Raw genomic sequence first — 19,171 nt, forward strand, 5'->3', positions numbered from 1 at the left:
GCCAACCAAAACAACATACCTGCACACGATTTGAAGAACTGCACATCCTCGAAATCGCCCTTCCTTTTATTTTCAGTCCAGCAGTGGCGCAGGTGTCACGAGCGGGGCGCATTCATTCCAGTCACATGATCCTGGTCAAATGCTGTTGTGGGAGGGGATACTGAGAAACAACAGGGCCTGGAAGAGTCCAGGATCTTAGGGACGAAGGTAGTTTCCGGAGATAGGGAATTTCTATTCCTATGCATGCTCATAATCTAAGGTCTATCTACAGTGTGTTCCTTGTCCAATACCATAAAGAGGATTTATGCAAACAACATCCTATACGGACCTTCACAACTTATTTGATGTGATACGGACATGAACTAACATCCCACGCTTCATCGTGCCACTTCGCATATAGAGCCAGTGCATGATCATCTGTCCAGCGCAGCATCATCCGAAATATAATAAGTTGTCTAGAGACCTTTAAGGCGGTACCCGTAGTAACAATGCTTACCTAGTAACCGGTTGGCTTTTATAAACATGACTTCATATGGATGGAAGGTCATTTCTGCAGAACACTATGAGCATTATATCGCGTACAATTATGATTTCCGGGCCACCCACCATAGTATCCTTTCGGAAGGTTTGGATCATCATGAGTGCAGTGTGTTCCGTAGTTTGGGGATGTATGATAGCTCGTCATTAGCACATCTACGCCATATCCAGCATTTCGGATGTCTTGCGTCAACTGCACTTCCCCTCTCATCACGGCATCATGCATATTCGTCCAGCACTGCATTGACCCCGCAGCGGCATTGAAGGCGTCACGATCCATTGCCAGCACCTGACTTTGGACGTGCGGTCGTGGTCGACAATTATACGTTGTCCCAACCAACTTGACCCTCTCGTTCAACCGACTGAGCAGCAGGTCCGTCCAGCAGCCCTTCGTGTATGTTGGCATGAAAGGTCCACGGACAGAGGCGTTTATCATCACAAACCGACGGTATCTGCGATTTAGTTGCTTTTCCAGCATTTCGACCCCAATTTTGAAGGACCCTATATCGTAACATCTAAAGGGTGCACAAGATCAGCGCTTGCTGTAAGCAATAAAGACAGCACGCCGACGAACGGACTTATTTTCTCGCCGAATGATATGGATGTTTGAACGCTCAGGAAAACGTATTCCTTCGTCAACATGCCCGTTAAGGATGAATAAATAATCTACATTAGACTGTAGGCCATGCCGAAGGAAGAATTGAAGATTGTCGGTCTGGACAGGAACTTGCGGACCCTTTACACTTGCGAGCGGTTTCCGGTGAGTCTAGAGATGGTAGTTTCCTGTGGTTTTGAGTGCTTTCCTCACCGGAACTCCGTATCCGCTTTCGAACTCGTACCATCATAGTAGATGTACACGACTAGAGTATCGCTCTCACTTGACTTGCGATTCACAATACCCAAACTTTCTTGACGCAGAGGGTCTGCAAACCAGACAAGCCCTACAACTGTTGCGGCGATAAAGAGTAAGATGATAGAATAGCGAGGACGACCCATCGTGGACTGGGAAGGAGCTGGAGTTGCGCCGATTCCATCGGCGCCGGACAGGTTGGATTACTATTCCTGTGTATCTACTGGTTTCGAACACGCCAGGGCACGTGGGATTACAGTAGCACGAATCTATCAGCGCTATTAACAGCACATTGTTCGCTATTCTGAAATGTGGGCGACTTCTTGGGCTTACGGGCAGGCCCCTTCATGTTGGACATGGAAACAGTGTCACCTCATGCATCTATTCACGCTCCTTCGATGAATAAATACTTACACATCTACGTTGGAAAACGACTTACGGGCAGGACTCTCCATGTTGGACATAGGAACAGTGTCGCACACATGCACCTATTCAAGCTCCTTCGATCAACTTACCTGTTGTGTTGGCAAAATTGAAACATATCATACATCATTGTACCCACTAGATGAATAAAGCACCTTGCTGGGGCGGGAAAGTTTGTCCGTTATAAAAGAAATCGGACTACGACGATGACAATACTCGTGCGACCCATATAACTTCGGCTCTATCGTGCAGTGCAATGGATTAGAATTAAACCGTCCGGCCACACGTATAGAAGTTGTATTCGGCTTGAAGCAATCCATATAAGCCACATGTGCATCACACATAGCTGGTATCATCAAAGTCATCCGGAAAGGCTGTGAAAATAGAAAACATATTAGCACATCATAATGCGCTTCCTCTACAGTAAAGTGTCGACAGTGCAATCTTACCATTGAAAAATTTGGTGTCAACAAGCCTTTCGTCAAACGATTTCTGTTGTTTTCCGGTAGGAGCAACGGTAGTGTCATCTAATGAGCTACCAGTGTGTCCTCTCGACGATCGTGTTCCATAAACAAAGGCAGCAGGTGTGTTTTCTTCAACCCGCATTGCATCCGCTTCAAACTCGAAGTCTTCCTACGTAATATCTCATGAGCATTGTGTAATCCTTGATTTATACTTGAAAACGAAACCGCATATCCGCAGCCGTTCTTTTTTTTTTTTGATCTTACATCCATCTCGCTCGCATTCCGTCCGCTCATCCTTCCTTTGGTACTATATCTCCTCCGCTTTTGAACGGTGCCAATGATGCGATCGCCTTTGTGATTTCCCTGATATACTCGATTTGTACCCTCTGCCTGCCTATCGTTAGAGTGATATAGGTGATTCCCTTTCTGATCTTTGCACGGTCCAAGAGAGCCTCCTGTGCCACAGTAAGCTGCAGGCCTTCGTCACTTGTCGTATAGGAGCTCGAGCAGAGTTCTAATTCATCGTCTTCTCTTGAACTTGACGATGGAGGAGATGCGGAGCGACTGTGCTTCGAAGTGGTTATGATGGCGGATGAGCAGGGTGAAGGTCGCCTCTCTCCGAAAGGACAGCTTTTGATGACATGAGGTGCTGCATGATATGGCTGTGCCACCGTGGGTATCATGTCATTCCTGGACGGCTGCCTGCTTCCTATCCAGTTCACGCGAAGTTTAGATCGATATGCCAGGCAAGCTGCCACCAGACCGCCTTGGTTTTGACAGAGAAGATGCGATTCTGTATGAGTTGGTCCCTGTGTCTGAATGGCTTCCAGACGATTCTTCCGGAGAACATAGGGCAATTATGCGAACCCCAGGGAAGATCACCCAAGCCGTTTCGAGTTCGTACTCCAGTGTTCCTCAACGACTGCTCAAAAATATTGCGGCCCGCCTTGTACGCACATTAGATGGACTGGTCGTATCTGCATCTGTGCCACCAGCGCTGGTTCAACTGCTTCCATTTGTTCGGTCATCTTGGATACTCGAAGCTTCTCCGTGTGGAGAATATCTCGCAGTTGTCACAGATGAAATGCTCGAGATACGATCAAAAAAGGAAGCGTTTGAGGTCACCGGAGTGGTGTCACTTGATCGCGATGGGTTTCCATCTTGGCGACGAATTGCGTGGTCGCTTGATTCTCAATTGTTGGCGGTGACTGGGAGTGACGGCCGAGTACAAATAGTTCGCACCGATGGCGTCCTGATGTGCTCCATTTCGTCGAAAACTAAAGAGGCTGGCTCAGGGCGTGGTTCGATTTCCCTGCCAACCCGCCCTGTTGAGGTGGAATGGGAAGACCTGGGAGAAGCATATCGGGATCCTGTCGGCTTTATTGAACCTATATCCACCCTCTTGTTTGTGCGACCGGAGAGGGACTCTAAGACGCCCGTTTTCATGTTCGAGAATCATCATTACACGCATGAACTGATTACAATCACCTACGATGGCCTACTCCGTAGCTATCTTATTAATCTCGACGGATTGGCCCAAGCGCTGCCACCACCGAGCACCACGTCATATGTTCCGGCGTTACATGGTCGAAGATCAAGTACCGCGGGACTCTCTATTTTACGTGAAAGTAAGCAGCATCCTGGGCAAATCACCTATTACCATAAATTCTCGTTTCGTCATTGGCACATGTGCGTTTGCACTGCTGTGGCAGACGTGACCCGAGGTGTGCTACTTGTGAGCGGGAAGGGAGTGCATGTTCGGGGCAGTAAGCTACGTGATGGTAAAGAAGCCAGTCTTACGGGGTTTATATCCGAATGGAAGCTTATCTGGGAGAAACCGCACTATCAAATGGAAGGGGTGGAGGTTACAAAGGCCAATTTGGATGTTCCGTTGGACGACCATGCGGCGGAAGGTCTATGGGGGAGCATCAGAAAGGTTTTCACAATAGATTCTGTTCTTATGTCCATTCAGCCTTCACGAAGGATGCTCTATCTGGACACCATCCATCGTATTTACTTATCGCCTGCTGGGACGCATCTTGTTACACTGGACTGCGGCGGAACAGTAAAAGTTTGGGCAGTGAAGGGACTTGAGTTACTGCTTGAATGGACATCCGCAGAGCTGCATGAGCAACTGAAGCGGTCTTCCACTACAATCACAGAAGGCACCGATGTGGACCTGAGGTCGTCCAATCACGTAAACGGAATTTCCGGCAGCCCTACCGTTGTTTCGGTTGGCTGGTGGTCCAATTCTAGTATCACTTTGGCATTTCTTGACGGAAGTGTTTTCATCCTTAATCTACCTCATTTAACGGATCTGCTAGGGAATAGCCTGCAAAAGCTGCGTTGCCATCCAGACGTGGTTTCAATGAACGGAGATCGGTTGTTTATACTTGATTGCGAAAAGAAAATTGTGCGTTTGTGTGTGCGTGATGGAGTTTATTCTCCCATGCGAGCCACTAGCGACGACCATCTGATAGATGAAGACCAAAATGAAGATCCCCGCCAGAAGACCGCGGTCGAAAGATTACTTTCTATTGCAGCTCGTCCGTTGCGATTCGTCACTGACACCTTCCTGTGGCATTGGGAAGATGAAACGTCGCCTTCCAGAAAAATGGTGACAGTGCAAAGGCGGAAATATCGTCTGTTGTGTTTATTTAAGACCACACCGCTTGAAGCCATGAGACGCAAAATTCAGCGGGAGGACTTTGGCGCGGCTTTAGAATTAGCAGCGCAGTTTGGATTGAGTATGGATGAGGTTTACAAAGCGCAGTGGGTCCGAGCGGAGGTATCTGAAGACTCTATCCGTGATTTTCTGGTCAAAGTGGAGAATCGGTCATGGGTCCTGCGTAACTGTTTGGAAAGAGTGCCCCCGTCACCTAAAGCCACGAAGTTGCTGTTGCAATACGGACTGGAGCAGACAGGGAGCGTTACCTTGGATGATGTTGAAAGAGATGTTGAAAACTTGCTGGACGATCTATGTGAACAACCGAGTGCATCCGCAGTTCAGGCGACCCTGGATGACGAACAGGGCCACCTACCATCTACGGCCGAGCTATGCCTGTATCGCTATCGTTTTTTGAAGTATCTTGACAGACTCGAGACGCATGAAGCCATATACGCGGGCGCATTTGATGACCGCAACACCGAAGGCAGCCACAGCAATTTTGCAGAGCACTTTGCGTGGTTCAGAGATTGCGACTTGGTTGTTCAAGCAATAAACTATGCAACGACAAAAAATATCCCGGCGTTACAACAGCTTTTCACGCGTCATGGTAGAGAAGTCTTGCCGTTTCGTTTGGGCATTTTGAAGCAGCTTCCGGAAACAGCCGATCCTAGAGAGTATGCGCACCTTTTACCTGTTATTGACGGACACAGTGGTCAAGAGATGGAGTGGCAGGTTATTCCATGGCGAAAGCCAGATTGGACGGAGTCAGACACGGTCAGAGACTTCATAGGAATTGTGGAAGAGGGTAATGAACAAGAATCTGAGGAGGTCTTGCCAACAGGATGCAGACAGTATAACTACCCCGCCTCGCTTGAGGTCATTCGAGATTGGTACCGTGAACGTGCTGGTGAAGTTGAAGGGCTGTCTGGGCAGGTGGACTTTGCCCTGGAGCTCATTCGGTCTGGTATCGACAACAATGTGACTGGGCTAGAGGACTTGGCCGAAGATTTACAAACCTTATCTGAACTGATTTACGACTGTTACAGTCCAGATTCGAAGGCAGCCTTGGATCTCTCCCTCGATCGTCTATGCAGCTTGTACCCTGGAGAAGTGGTGCGTCTGTTTCTTGTGGAAGCGGAAACCCGTACAGTGGTTTCGATAATGGATCGGTTTGTTCTACCATTCCTGAGCCGGCAGGCTTTGAGATGGGAGCGACAACTTCGGGAAGGGAACGAAATGGTGCCGCCAGAGCCACAGGAAGCCATTCGCAACATTCTACATGAATGGCTCATCGAGGTTGCCGACGAGCATCTAGACTGGTGCGTAGCTGTCTTTGAAACATTCAGCGCGACTCCAACCGGCAACCATCGAATCATCGGTTCCAGGAAAGATCTAGCAGATCTGTCCATGCAGTGTGCTTATCGCTGTACTCGTACCAATGCGCTTGGAGAGTTTCGCAAATTGCTCAAGAGCATCCCATTTCAAAACCTGCAGAGCACAATATCTCCGGCGGAGCCTATCCGCAAGTCAATGTCATGGGAGGACGAGCTCGAGCTCGCGATGCTCGAAATCAATGATTCTAATATGGCGTTGCCAAGTGACCTATTGGATGATCCAGCGGTAATGGATGACTTGCAAGAACGCTTCCAGCGGTTCAAAGTACACGTAGAAGCGGTTGCGATATTGGAACGCTATGGTCTAGCGAGGCCTCTGTCCTGGTTTCTGGAATCAGACAACAATATCGATGCGCAACGTCAATTGGTTGTGCAGCTTGCTAGACGGTCAGCGGGGGGTGAAGGCATGGGAGCCGGTGGTGAACATCGTTTTGAGTCTGAAGACGAGTGGTCTGGGCTCTTGGACGACATGCTGGAGCTTCACCAATTAGGGGTCTTAGACCGTGTCCCGAGAAGAGATATCTATGTGGAGTTTCTCTCGGTTGTTCTCAGCAGCGGAAGTACGTGCGGTTATTCGTTTCGGGCACGTGCTAAGGGACATAACTAACTTAGCCATACTAGAATTCCGATTAGCAAAAAGGATCATGCAACCCGAGTCAGGCCTTCCACCTCTACCGAGTGACGTTTCGGAGACGTTGGTGATCAACGCCGCAAGAGAATTCTTCGATAACGCCCATAGTGGGGACATGAACCATGGCCTTATGAAGAAAGCACGAGACTGGTAAGCATGGCCAGTTAGAATTGACCAAACCGACAGAATGCACAGTTTGATGACTCTCTCGTCCTTGCAGTCTAAAAGTGCTACCGACATCCCCCATCTTACAGACAGAACTAAACTTAATCAAGGCGACACATCAGCTGACAACTCGTTATAATATCACATTGGATCCCAAGGAAGATATCCTCATTCTCCCCATTCAGATCCGATTGCATCCAGATCGTCTTCAGCTCATACAGCAGATCCTTCGGCGGTATCCTGACGCATACAATTCCGCCCCATCCTTGCTCGAACTCACCAAAATGCTCTTGGGTGAGCAGTATAATCGCAGCGTAGAAGTGCGTGCGCAAGCAATGATTGCGACAGCTGCCCTCGAGGCAAAAAGCTACGAGACTGCATATCAAATATGCGAAGATCTCATCAGGGGAATGGGCGAAGCACGGTCCATTGATCCATTGGTGGCCGAGGCGGTCTGTAAAGTCTGCATGGCTCTTGGAAATGTGGCTGAATGGCCAGATCTCAAGAAGAGGATGAAGGTTGTTGGTCACGCGCTGGCACTGTGCCCAACCGAGAAAATGGTCGAAGGACTTGCGCTTTGGAGGTCCTTGGAGAGCGAAAAAACCGCGTTGGATGCTGTAAACCGCGTCCCCGGAATAAAATCCGCACCGTCTCTGCTAGGTCGCCTTGATGGCACATCCGAAATGGGTTCCGAGTCGTGGATATTCAGTGTGGAGAAAGCTATTGGAGAGCTCGAAAGACAATTGCTGGCATTCGAAGATCCTGGTCATCTTCAGGCCACCGCCAAAATTAAAACTCTGCCGCGGCATCCATTCTACCAGAATTTGCAGAACGTGGATTCTCTCAAAGCATACCCCGGTGGCGAGTTGGCTGGTTCAACAATTCAAGGAGGCCTTCTAGAGGCTTTGATGAGATTAAGATCTGCTCATGGTACGTTCGCGGCCGGAATGACACAGCTCGATGACAACGGTGAATGGATCAAGGACGAAGATCTTCTCAGTTACTCAGCAGAGATATATGCGTCTGACGCTGTTCTCGCTTTCAATTGTCTGCTACACCAGCAAGAGGTAGGATAGCACCTTAGGTGGTCTTCGCTTGATTTTTAACCTCTTGTGACTGACTGCGGCGCACCAGGATCATAAAGCTGGGGAGTTTTTCGATGGGCTTCCGCCATCACCAGCAAACGACCTGTTAGCGTGCTACTACTATGCTCACAAGACGTTCTCCCGTACATTAAGCGCCGATAATCGTCATTTTCTCGCGGAGCTGCCTAAATATGCACCGTCAGACGTCATTCGTAACATCGATCGATTGGCCTCTACACTGGATCGGCCAAATGGAGGTCCCCCCGCGATCTCCAGCCCTCTTAGCCCACTGCGGTCCGTAGGAGATTGGGACTTTGATTTGCCTCTGCCATTTTCTGGTGACCCGCAGCCGCCAGATACCATCGATCCGGCCGCAGCGTGGCCACCACCGAAAAGGCAGCAGGTTTTGGGAGAACAAGCTGCTGAAGCCTTGACGAAAGCTCGACATTATATAACTCTAATGGAAAACAGGCGACAAGAGCGCATGTTGCGCTCCATATATGATAGAAAGGGTGTAGATCCACTCAAGTTTGAGCAAAATGATGAGTATAAAAGAGCGGTTGTTCTTGACATGGCTCGTACATTGGACGAGGCCGTGCTAGCGGAGGCATTCAAACTCGCCCATGAAGTTGGAGTGTCCGATTTGGATGTAGGTTCCAGGATCGATGCATCTGATCTGTGTCGCACGATCGTGCTTATGTTTGGACGTAGGTGGTTCTGTCAAGGGTGGCGTGGCTTTTCTGTTCGGAGGCCATCTCTGCTTCGGTTGTGGAAGAACAGCTGAAGAAATACGACGTGCATCTTAAAGAGCATCCTACGCAAGTTGAGGGTGTATTGCAGAAGATTCATGACGAGGTAACGCAGACCAACAGATTCTTACCCATGGTTGTAAGCTGATCTCTGGCCCCTTTAGCTCGATGGTCGCTCTCATGCAAAGCTTCTCCTGCTGTATGAGGCGTTTTTGACCTGTCAAGGTCCACTTAACCAAACTCCGAAGGTAAGACATTGTCTTTGCACAAAGCGTACAATGAGCGTACAAACAGGTCGTGCAGGACCAAAACCTTATCGATGAGCTCAAGAACCGAGTGGCTGTCCTACGAGTCCTTTGCAGCACATCTTCGTTGGCTTCGCTGGATCTGAAGCAGGCAGTTGCAGCTCAGTATATTGGACTAGATGCATTCGTTTCAGCATTGAACGTAACGTCACTCCAAACCTTAAATGATGTCACGGCATTGATTCCGCAGTAAGAGTCGTTTTCACGATTTGCCGTGTATGCGATATTGGCTTTGACTGGTGACTTAGATTACTCGAATTGGAGAATGTGCCCGTCTCCCCGGATGTTCCTGTGACTGGACACGTAAAGCAGGTTCCGGGGATTTCTACGATCATTAGCACCATATATTTGCAATACTCGAAATCACTGATCCCAACCGTGCCATGGGAATACATGGAAGAGGGAAGGTAACAACAGTCATCTCTGAACGTTTTTTCCCGTGGCGAATCTGACTCCTCCGGTAGTGTCGCGTCAAAGATATCACAGATAATTCATCTCTTCGACCATCTACTTCCAAAAGATCTGTTAGCACTCACTTCTCTGCTGACGACGCACCATGAGGTTTGTCCGCTTTTTTCAACGCCGTGCATCCTACCGTATGTTCAGCTTTCGGTAAACCCGTAGGCAATCGGCATTCCAGTCGCATACCGTTGCGATATTGTTGCGCGCGCCAAAGCGATTGCCCATAAGCAAGTCCAAGACCACATTACAGTAGGCATTCTGCTTTACTCGTAATCGCTTTAATTCGCGTTTACAATGTGTCGTCTCGCAGGGGGCGGAGCTCGTAGTATCTCAGCTCCAAAACATCGATCGTCACCTTACTCTCGTAAATGATTTGCACGCGGTCGTGGACGATGCGACTGCCGAGACAATTGCGCCTGAGCGTATTCAGCAATTCGATTCTGCATTCGAAGAAGGCCCAAAAGCCGTACGTACCGTCGGAATATACTGGAGACGGGCACATGCTCACAACTTCCGTCGTTGCAGGCTGCGATTATATGCATGCGTATGATCATTGCGGGTACGTCACCAGTTATAATGCACAAAATATGCTGCATTTTGGAAAAGTCGTTCGGGTCCCAGATGTCGTTCAGTATGTCTGATATGTATGAAGAAACTATGTGGTGTATTTTGGGGCATCCCCGAGATCCAATGTACGCCAGTGTGTTCCGCCGTGGAGTGGATTCACCTTCGGGAGCGCTGGAAAGAATACTCGCTAGTATAGCAAGCCACCAAACGACTAAATCGGACCCACCTCAATCTGCCATTACCGATGCGCTGGCGGTTCAGCCTGAGACAAACGCTGGAACAACAAGTGGCTGGGACGCTGGTGAAGGCTGGGACCTAGATACTGGTGATGGTTGGGACATTGGTGGCATTGACGATTCATTGCCATCCTTGGCTGTTGCTGGGGATAGTAGCGATGGCTGGGATATTAGCGGTATCGAGGACCTTCCGCGCCAACAAGTGATGAGTGAAACACAAGAAGGCTGGGAAACCGGCGACGAGCTCTTGGGACCAGCCGATACTAGTACCTCAGAGTCCGCAAGCGGATGGGATCTTGACTTACCTGTTCCAGTTATGAAGGAGACTGAAGCAGCTATAACAGACACTAACGAAAGGCTGAAAAAGGTCCTGGGAGACGTAGTCCACAACTTGGGCAGCGTAGATGCTGACCTAAGGATGAAGGCGCTCTCTCTGTTGCAAAAGGTAGTTTTCTTATCCCGGTTTCACATGTTTCTTTTTGACTTCCACTGACGACGTTCTCAGTATTATGCCTTCCAGAGCGTTGATGCTCAGCAACTGCAGACAACTAAGCTTGTCTTGATGATCCAACAGGTTTGGGGAATCAACGTAAGTGGATCCGACAAACTGACATTAGGGGCAACTCCTTAACATTGAGTTGGATTTGATACAGGTGCGCAGTAATCAACTGAATAACCCGTCCCAACGCCCAGAATTGTTTCAAGACTTATTGAGCGCCACGGAAACAGCGCCTCAAGCTCAATGTCTAGTTGCAGTACTCACTGAGTGGCTACCGATTCCAGCAGTGGACATTGAGCCATACAGCGTACCTGGATATCTTCAGAGATGCTGGCGAAATTTGTTCTGCTGGATGGTTGAACACGGAGAGTTTGGCATGTTTATGCTCACCAGGGTGGAATTCGGCGGTTTTGACATATTGGACGAAGAAGTAGGTGTTTTCATCTCATTCGCAGTGGTTGCACATGCTCAAGGGCGTTTTCTTCCCAGGCTGAGCGAATGCTTCTGCAAATTCTACAAGATATTGACCTTGATGCGGAATACCTAAAGCATGCATTTCTATCACGACGCTATCTTATTGTCCACGACGCTGTCGGTCGGTTGGAATTGATTAGCGCAACATCTCTCGAACGCCTAGCGGCAGACCGCATTCTTCACATAATATTATGTTGTCGTGGTCTATCTGCTTTACTCGTCGGAACCCCTTTATGGCAATCAATCCGACAGACTTTACTTAGTGGCCCGCAAGAGCAGAGCGATGATCCTTCTCACTCAAATAAACATCGAGAACTTCTCGGTGTGGTGGTTTCCGATCTTACTTCTGCGGGCTATGTCTCGGCTGCGGCGGGATTGACCTTTGGCTACGCAAGTGCAGCAGGGGATGGTCTTCGAGTTACCGCGTTCAGAAAGATTTTAGGGTTTGCTGGAGTAGATAGCGCGGGCTCGGGCAACAACACTACTGGAGCAGACTATGTACTAGAAGATAAGATTATTGGGAGATATTTGGGCATGGGTATGGATGGGAGTAAAAACTCCAGGCAGTAGCATTTGGAAATATTTTATGCCTTTCGTAATTGTAACTACATGACACCACCGGATATTTCGGATGGGAGCAAATGCTGAATAACATGACTACTTCCCTGCTATATGAAGTCCATAACGTTCTCTACCTTATTGGTAAAATCCCATATCACAATCTTCTTGTCCTATAGAGAAGCAGTAATACATTAGTGTCGACGATGACGATCATCAACTTTTGCGTAATACCTGGCTTGCACTGATGATTTTCGCCGCATCCATCTGCACATGGAAGACCCAGCTACTATGAGCTCCTTTCAGCGTCATTAGCGGATCCCCCGTTCGAAAGTCCCAGACTTTGATCGTCTGATCATACGAGCCCGAAACGATTCGTCTTCTGTCAAAACACAGTGTTCGAACGAGATCCTCATGCCCTGTCAATGTACGCAGACATTCCCCAGTGCGGGCGTTCCATATGCGTATTGTTTTATCATTTGAGCCGCTCACAAGATATTCTCCATCAAACTGGACACATGCTAAACCCCGGGCGTGGCCAGCAAAGTCACGTATACATCTTCCGGTATCAATGTCCCACAGTTTAATGATGCAATCTCCGGAAGCTGATGCAACGTAATTTTGGTGAAGATGAATCGCATTGACTGCTGCATGATGACCCTGTAGGGTCCTTCGAAGACGGCCATTGGAGATGTCCCAGATCTTTATGGTGCAATCTTTTGAACAGCTGACGACAATGTTGTCCTTGAAGCGAACATCAAGAACCGGAGCGGTATGGCCTTCCAAGGTACGAAGCTTCTTTTTGGTTTCATAGTCCCAAATAATGATGGTTGTATCCGATGACCCTGTCACAATATATCGCAAGTCGTACTGGAGACAGAGAACGGACCCTTTATGACCTTCGAGTGTCTGGGTACATTTACGTGATTCTAAGTCCCAAAACTTTATCGTTCGGTCTCTGGAGCCTGATATTATCTGATTATGATCGAACTGAATGCAGTAGACAGCATCATGATGGCCACTTAGATATTTTGCTGTTACGATCCCCTTGCTCCAGTTCCGCTCCAATAGCTGCCGTTGGAAATGCAGTCGCTTCCAATCTCGATTCGCATGGCGTAGTTTTTTTAATGTCGACTCAGGTGTCCTGGAGCCCCATTGACCGAAATATAACTTTTTCCACACTTCTTTATCGGTGGCAAGCTTTCGCCATCGTTTAGAAACCATTGCGATTGATTCCACGGTATAAAAATCGTTGACTTCCATAACAACATTAACCGCTAGCTCGTACGGAAGGGCTGTTAAGAAATCTTAGGGGAGTGTCAGCCTGCAAGCCCAAAGGGTGTGGTAGTTCAGAAGCACAGTCGAAGACATACCAATTCTGATAATCTCTTCAACACCAAAAGCTGAGTCGGTAGCGCTGAGCCGCCGTTCATCCACCTCTGCGTCCATCGGATCATCTTTCGCTACCTCTCCATCCAATTTTGAAAGTGGGGGTAGCTCTGCAGGACCGCCCTTTCGCAACCAACTTTTACGGGTACGCAAGAACGATACAATAGTGTTCGTGAGCTATGGCAGTCTAGTCCACTGCAACATATAGTTGCTTACCCCCTCAAAAACATTTGCCCCAGATTCGTCACAATCAAGTTGGTTCACTATGGTCGAGTGCTGACGCAACCACGTTTCTTAGCAAAGAGACAGCCCCACCAAAACTAGTTGCAATTCAGCTGGTAATCTGTAGCGTAAAACCGATGTATGCTGATTTTAGAGGTATATTACTCCCCGATATAGCAACCAATTGTATTGACGGTCAAGTTGAGTTTTGACGGAAGCATCCACACATGGGTCACGCAGCATTCCCGTTGACCTCGAACTCGCCCCCACCTTTGGAGCCACAGTGCAACCGGCAGTGGATCGCCACAAACCATCCCTCATCAAACTGTGCCTCATAAACACACTTGAATGCATTTAATTTGGTGCATCAGAAGAATTATGGCTTAGTCAGCTGTTTCGTCCCAATGAAGATATTAATGAAGATGCCATAGAAGGAGTGTAAGACATTTCACTGACACTTACCAACCACCTTTTGACGAGGAATTCTAACCGACTTTTGTGCTTCTTCTATTACTTTACTGTACAGTACTACTATTTGCAAGTGGATGGGCAGACTAAATCCTGGCCAGATATGTTAACTAGTTTGAACGCATACATGCAACGCACTTGGCAGTAGACCTGATAAATATACAGAAGATGCAGTTTATCATTATTTATCTCCTATGAGAGTGTAATTTAAACCCGAACCAGTGCTCCCACTTGTTTGTCGATACTACTTGTATAACTTTTTGGAAGATATGGCAGACATAATCACATGACCAATGGTGCTAAGCCATAATCGCGTGTGCAGCCGGTAGCACGTGTGATAGCAGTGTACTGACTGTACGCGGGTGACGAGCTTTGCAAGTCGTCAAAAACTGCATGTTTCCAGGTATTATTGCAAGAACTTGCCAAATGGATCGGCTTGATATCGAGTCTGCAGTCGACCCTTGGTTACTGCTTTTTTTCAAACGGAGCAATCTGATTGCGCCTCTAGGAGCCGACGATGATCTGGACGACGGAATCGGAACAGGCAATTTTCAGCATGCCACCGTTGCAGAGGCGCCATATGTTGGGTACGTCGGCCGATAAGCATCGCAGCGCTACCAGCATTACAAGGAATCCCAACGCGCCGGATCGTTTCGGGGTCGACTCTCGGTCTGCACAGAAACGTGCTTCGATCAGATAATACGGCGATTGAATGTGGGAGGGGAGAAGTCAGGCATTGTTCACTTGCAGCTAATGAAAGTGGTGGGGAAAAAACAATTTCTCAGAAAAAAGAGATCCTGAGCCGGCGCTGGACAGTATCAAGTGTGGTGCCTGCCATTCGAGGCTGAAAGGCGAAGGGGGGTTAGGCTATATAACGGTATCGTACACCGGGGACGATAGGTTCAAGACTTATTCTCGCTATGTTGATATCGGAAAGCGCGAGTCCATCATTCCTCGCACCGGCGAACATGATTCGTTGTTTGCCAAGCTGCTGACCAACCCCATAGAACAAGTCTGGGTCGACTTTGTAGAGGGCCGGGACGTGGTGCGCAAACGCCCAGAACACGTAGCAACATATGCTACGATATATGCCATGGCGGATATGAATTTGGTTATATTGAACGAGAAAGACGAGGCCGAGCTTGTGAAAGCGGTGGCCAATTTAAGATGCGTGGTAGAAGTTCTTCAAAGTAGCTGGAGCCAATGGAATAACCAACGCACGTTGTATGTGGTGGAGAGGATCTCATGACTCAACTCCCAGCCCAGACCTCGCAGTATTGATTCGGCATGGTCCCGAGCTTGGATTATGCAGGAGATCTTGCTCGGAAGACACCGTATACTGTGGAGTGGACAGGAAAACTGGACTACTCCGTATGGTAGTGAGCACCCTACAGTTGGCCGCGTATATCAAGGATTTTATGGATGCTGCTTTGCTGTGGGTGCCGCGGGAGTATATATCCTCTCTGGTAGAACACCCTTCCTGACGGACTACGATCGCAGACCTGGTTTGAGCGAAATAACGTATTACTTCATGTATCTAAACAAAGATCGGATCACTGAGGCGACAGCGTACGTCTATTGCTCACTTCGTGATGAACTTAAAAAGAGGGCCTTGGATCTCTGGAGGCGACAGGATTATTTCGCCAAAGACCGACTAAATTTGTTGAGCGCGCATCTGGGATCGTATTATCTGAAAGTCGGAGAAACGCGGCGAAAAGACATCGTAAAAGAGCAATCACGCGGGAAGGGCATCAGTGCATTTGAGCAACTGTGCAGAATCCTCCGTGCCTTGCAAGAGGAATGTGGGGTTGTGAGACTGTCCAGAAAGCATGCGGCATCTTTAACGGGGGAGTTCAAGAATTTGGGTGGCCCGTGCTGGGACGGGGTGTTTGATTTTGTTCCGATCTACGGATCTAAGACAGAGGAGAAAGTGCCAAAAGTTGTATCCAGTGCAGCGTCCAGGAATCTCTTCAAGCGCGAGCTTTTCACTTTTACCACCTTGGATGGGGTGCGCCACATGACTGCAAAGACCATAATACTTCCTGAGTACCGTTGCAGATTCGGACGAGGGTGGGAGACAGAGTACGAAGAAAACAACAGCATACACGTCCAAGTCGTCATCTCGGCCGATGGCCTAGAAGTCCAAACAAAAACGGATGTAGACACGGCGAGGTTATTGATGAATGAAAAGCCAATTCTCCTGGTGCACGAGCTTGTCATTCTTGCTACTTTCCGCGGGAAAGAACCCACGCGACATATCGATTATATGTGGGGTCCAATATGGCAGTGGATGGGAATGGGTCGATGACGGAATGCTCGTGGGCAGGTGGTGGATAATGGTGGATGTAGGTGTATTCAGTGAATTTACCGTACAACCTTGTTGCTTATAGGATATTCGTATACTGGCAAGGACATTAAGATAAATCGCGACAGTCGGTGATATATGTAAATTTGCATGTAAGAGAAGACTCCTAGTACGTATCACACATAGAAATACACGTTCTTAAGGAGATTACTCTGCGGATTGGATGGTTTCAATCTTGCCAACAGCAACGGAAGAGATCAATTTGCTTGATTCTCCATTTTGCACATACTGTACCTTCCCGGAAGCGCATTTTATTGTCTAGTGGAAACCCGTTGTGGTTGGGAGAATGGACTTTCCCCATATTCCTGTCGCTTCCTGTCGGACGGATGTACTAGCCTTTGTGCTGCGCGGACTCGAACGGTCAAATGATGGCGCCCGCGGTAGCATCTTCCGGATAGCTTGCCTGTCAGATTCCGCCCCGTAGACCTGGAACATCTTAGTGTCCTGGTGAACTGCTACCCGCTCTCCAACAGATCAAACATGCCATGGCGGCCATAAACCCCGGTGACCCAATCTCGACGTTATTTGACCTCACGTCATTTGCCGTTGGGTGAGAATCATCAGGAAAATCGTCCGTTTTGCTCGCTTTTGGAACCTCATTTGTTTTCTGAAAGCCAATGGAACTGGCACCGGATGCTCATGAATTACATCTTGATTTCCGATACCCTGGACAATGCGCAACTTTTGTGATGAGAATGGGTAGATTATACTGACTTTAGTATCTTCCGAATTCGTTTCAAGTTTAATGGAAAGACATCTCCATGGTTCGAAAGCGATATGATTCGCATTTGAGGAAGGTATATAAATGAAGGTAAGCGGTATCATTGAGTATCTTTGGGCATTTAGCTGGCTTTGGGCATTCGACAGTTTTGCTCAACTTCATCCTCGTCTACTTACTTTGTGGTAACCCAAGCTGGCGATTGTTCGCTCCTTTCTTATAAAAATTTTGACTAAAACTGAAGTCGAGTTGACGCTAGCGGCGCTTGCGCATTCACTCGATGAACGTCCAGATCTTCGAGATGTTTTCACCTAACAGTCACCTGAAACTAACGTAGTCCATCTCTCCTTCTGGCTCTGCCTTGCCTACCTGTTATTTTTCTGTCTACTGTGATGCCTACGCTATCGCTCCGACCTTCCAAGGCCCTGTTGCCAAACTCTTCGTTGGATGAAGTCCATAAGAGAGAATAAGCTGGAACAAGCTTGTTGATCAAGGACTGCAGTGATAATTTTGGATGTCGTTGAGCTAATCCATACTCAATTGTGTATTTTCAGTAATATATTAGCTGGTCAGTGGGATGGCTTTGGGTTCTAGCTTGTAGCTACCGGCTACAGGAAGGAAATACAGCTTTAACCCCTCGGTTTTAATGAACAAAATATAATTAGTAAAACAATTGACTAATTCAAGCATATAGGATATTTTCTAAATAGTCCAGCCATTATTCATTTGATAGGTACGCAATAATTGCAATAGCGGTATCTTGTTAATTGTGGCACGTTTGGAGTCGGTTATAATTTCTACTCGAAAAGTGGTTGTAACCAGGCTTTGAGTCTCTACTACTTGCTTGTACTGTACTGACTGATCTCCAAAATCCTTGACGAGAGAGATGGCAGCCGATGTGATATTAGAGGCCGTTTTTGGATACCTAGGACTTGTACTATGGAGTTTTCAGCTCCTTCCTCAGGGTAGGTTCTGAGCCGTCAAATTGTTTTCATGCCAGTCAAACTCACTCCACAGCTCCTAGCTATCAGCAATTACCGTCTTGGTAGTGTGGGGGCACTCAGCGCTTTAATGATGCTAGTGTGGGCTCTTTGGGCGCCTATATTTTCTGCTTACGGGCTCTACTCCAATATGGCTGTACCTCTCTTGATACAGCCAAATATATTCGGCTTTTTAGCTCTGCTTTGTTTTGTGCAATGCTTGTACTATCGAAGGTTCGCTCCTTGGCTACTGGGTTAGAAATCTCTTAGAGGGCATAGCTGATTTCCATATGCTTCCCCTCTTGGCCTTCAGATCTGTGTCTTCGTCATCAGCGGTGGCCATTGGGCTGTTCTGTATTCTCCTCGTCGTTATGGCTGGGTTGGAAGTGGCACTTTTCATTGCGATAAAGGTTAGTACACGATTGATGAGCCTTTTAAGTGGTATCTCATCGATTAAGGATTTATTTTGTGACAGCATGCGAACGACAATGGTGCGAGCTGGGTTCCTACCATGATCGGAATTTTGCCGACAGTATTAATCACTGGGGGATTTATTCCGCAATACTACGACATAATTAGTGAGAGTATTTGAGGATGCTTGCAATCTCTTTTAATGTTCTGAAACGCAGGGTTCCGACTAGAGACGGGTAACGTCGACGGAATCTCGCAATGTTTTCTTGCAATGGATACTCTGGGCGGCGTTTTTTCAATCATTGCTCTCGTCTTCCATCCGCGGCCTTTTGACTTCCTGAGCTTAGGGTCATACGTGGCCGTGGTAGTCCTGGATGTAGGGCTGTTGATACTTATACAGTGGTACAACTGGCGCGCAGACCGCCGAAAGGAGAGCAGCGCACTAGAAGAAGTGCGATGCAGTAACTATTCTAGTACCACGATAGGTGGCGCACATTGAAGGAGAATTATGTTATGGAGAACTGCCCTCGCTTCATCAGGCGTTATCAGAC

General features: G+C 48.0%; 6 protein-coding genes across 6 annotated transcripts; 3 read left to right on the forward strand and 3 right to left on the reverse strand.

Annotated features, from left to right (window-relative positions):
* Positions 1–337: 337 nt before the first annotated feature.
* On the reverse strand, positions 338–1,533 carry SPPG_07624 (uncharacterized protein; the record flags this gene model as incomplete). The annotated part of the gene is made up of 5 exons (XM_016755788.1): positions 338–417; positions 497–550; positions 607–1,052; positions 1,116–1,280; positions 1,346–1,533. The coding sequence occupies 5 exons, from the start codon at positions 1,531–1,533 to the stop codon at positions 338–340; spliced, it is 933 nt and encodes a 310-aa protein (XP_016605277.1).
* A 613-nt stretch (positions 1,534–2,146) lies between these two features.
* On the reverse strand, positions 2,147–2,568 carry SPPG_09483 (uncharacterized protein; the record flags this gene model as incomplete). Its single annotated transcript, XM_016757650.1, has 3 exons — positions 2,147–2,184; positions 2,260–2,443; positions 2,539–2,568. The coding sequence occupies 3 exons, from the start codon at positions 2,566–2,568 to the stop codon at positions 2,147–2,149; spliced, it is 252 nt and encodes an 83-aa protein (XP_016605278.1).
* Positions 2,569–2,957: 389 nt separating this feature from the next.
* SPPG_07625 (uncharacterized protein) lies at positions 2,958–12,175 on the forward strand. The gene is made up of 15 exons (XM_016755789.1): positions 2,958–6,896; positions 6,958–7,117; positions 7,188–8,199; positions 8,267–8,866; positions 8,929–9,072; positions 9,131–9,214; positions 9,270–9,460; positions 9,520–9,678; positions 9,736–9,832; positions 9,896–9,982; positions 10,044–10,199; positions 10,259–10,981; positions 11,042–11,125; positions 11,190–11,465; positions 11,525–12,175. Exons 1-15 carry the CDS (start codon positions 3,014–3,016, stop codon positions 12,077–12,079), a joined length of 8,211 nt encoding a protein of 2,736 aa, XP_016605279.1. The 5' UTR covers positions 2,958–3,013; the 3' UTR covers positions 12,080–12,175.
* SPPG_07626 (uncharacterized protein) lies at positions 11,987–13,907 on the reverse strand. The gene is made up of 4 exons (XM_016755790.1): positions 13,673–13,907; positions 13,441–13,592; positions 12,302–13,374; positions 11,987–12,240 (listed from the first exon to the last, which is right to left on the reverse strand). The coding sequence occupies exons 1-4, from the start codon at positions 13,684–13,686 to the stop codon at positions 12,178–12,180; spliced, it is 1,302 nt and encodes a 433-aa protein (XP_016605280.1). The 5' UTR covers positions 13,687–13,907; the 3' UTR covers positions 11,987–12,177.
* A 1,335-nt stretch (positions 13,908–15,242) lies between these two features.
* Positions 15,243–16,544, forward strand: SPPG_07627 (uncharacterized protein). The gene has a single exon (XM_016755791.1). It carries the CDS (start codon positions 15,453–15,455, stop codon positions 16,452–16,454), a length of 1,002 nt encoding a protein of 333 aa, XP_016605281.1. The 5' UTR covers positions 15,243–15,452; the 3' UTR covers positions 16,455–16,544.
* A 1,571-nt stretch (positions 16,545–18,115) lies between these two features.
* Positions 18,116–19,119, forward strand: SPPG_07628 (uncharacterized protein; the record flags this gene model as incomplete). The annotated part of the gene is made up of 5 exons (XM_016755792.1): positions 18,116–18,194; positions 18,254–18,443; positions 18,523–18,619; positions 18,685–18,787; positions 18,851–19,119. 5 exons carry the CDS (start codon positions 18,116–18,118, stop codon positions 19,117–19,119), a joined length of 738 nt encoding a protein of 245 aa, XP_016605282.1.
* Positions 19,120–19,171: the final 52 nt, after the last annotated feature.

Source organism: Spizellomyces punctatus, assembly GCF_000182565.1.
Source record: "Spizellomyces punctatus DAOM BR117 chromosome Unknown supercont1.16, whole genome shotgun sequence".
NCBI classification, from domain to species: Eukaryota; Fungi; Chytridiomycota; class Chytridiomycetes; order Spizellomycetales; family Spizellomycetaceae; genus Spizellomyces; species Spizellomyces punctatus.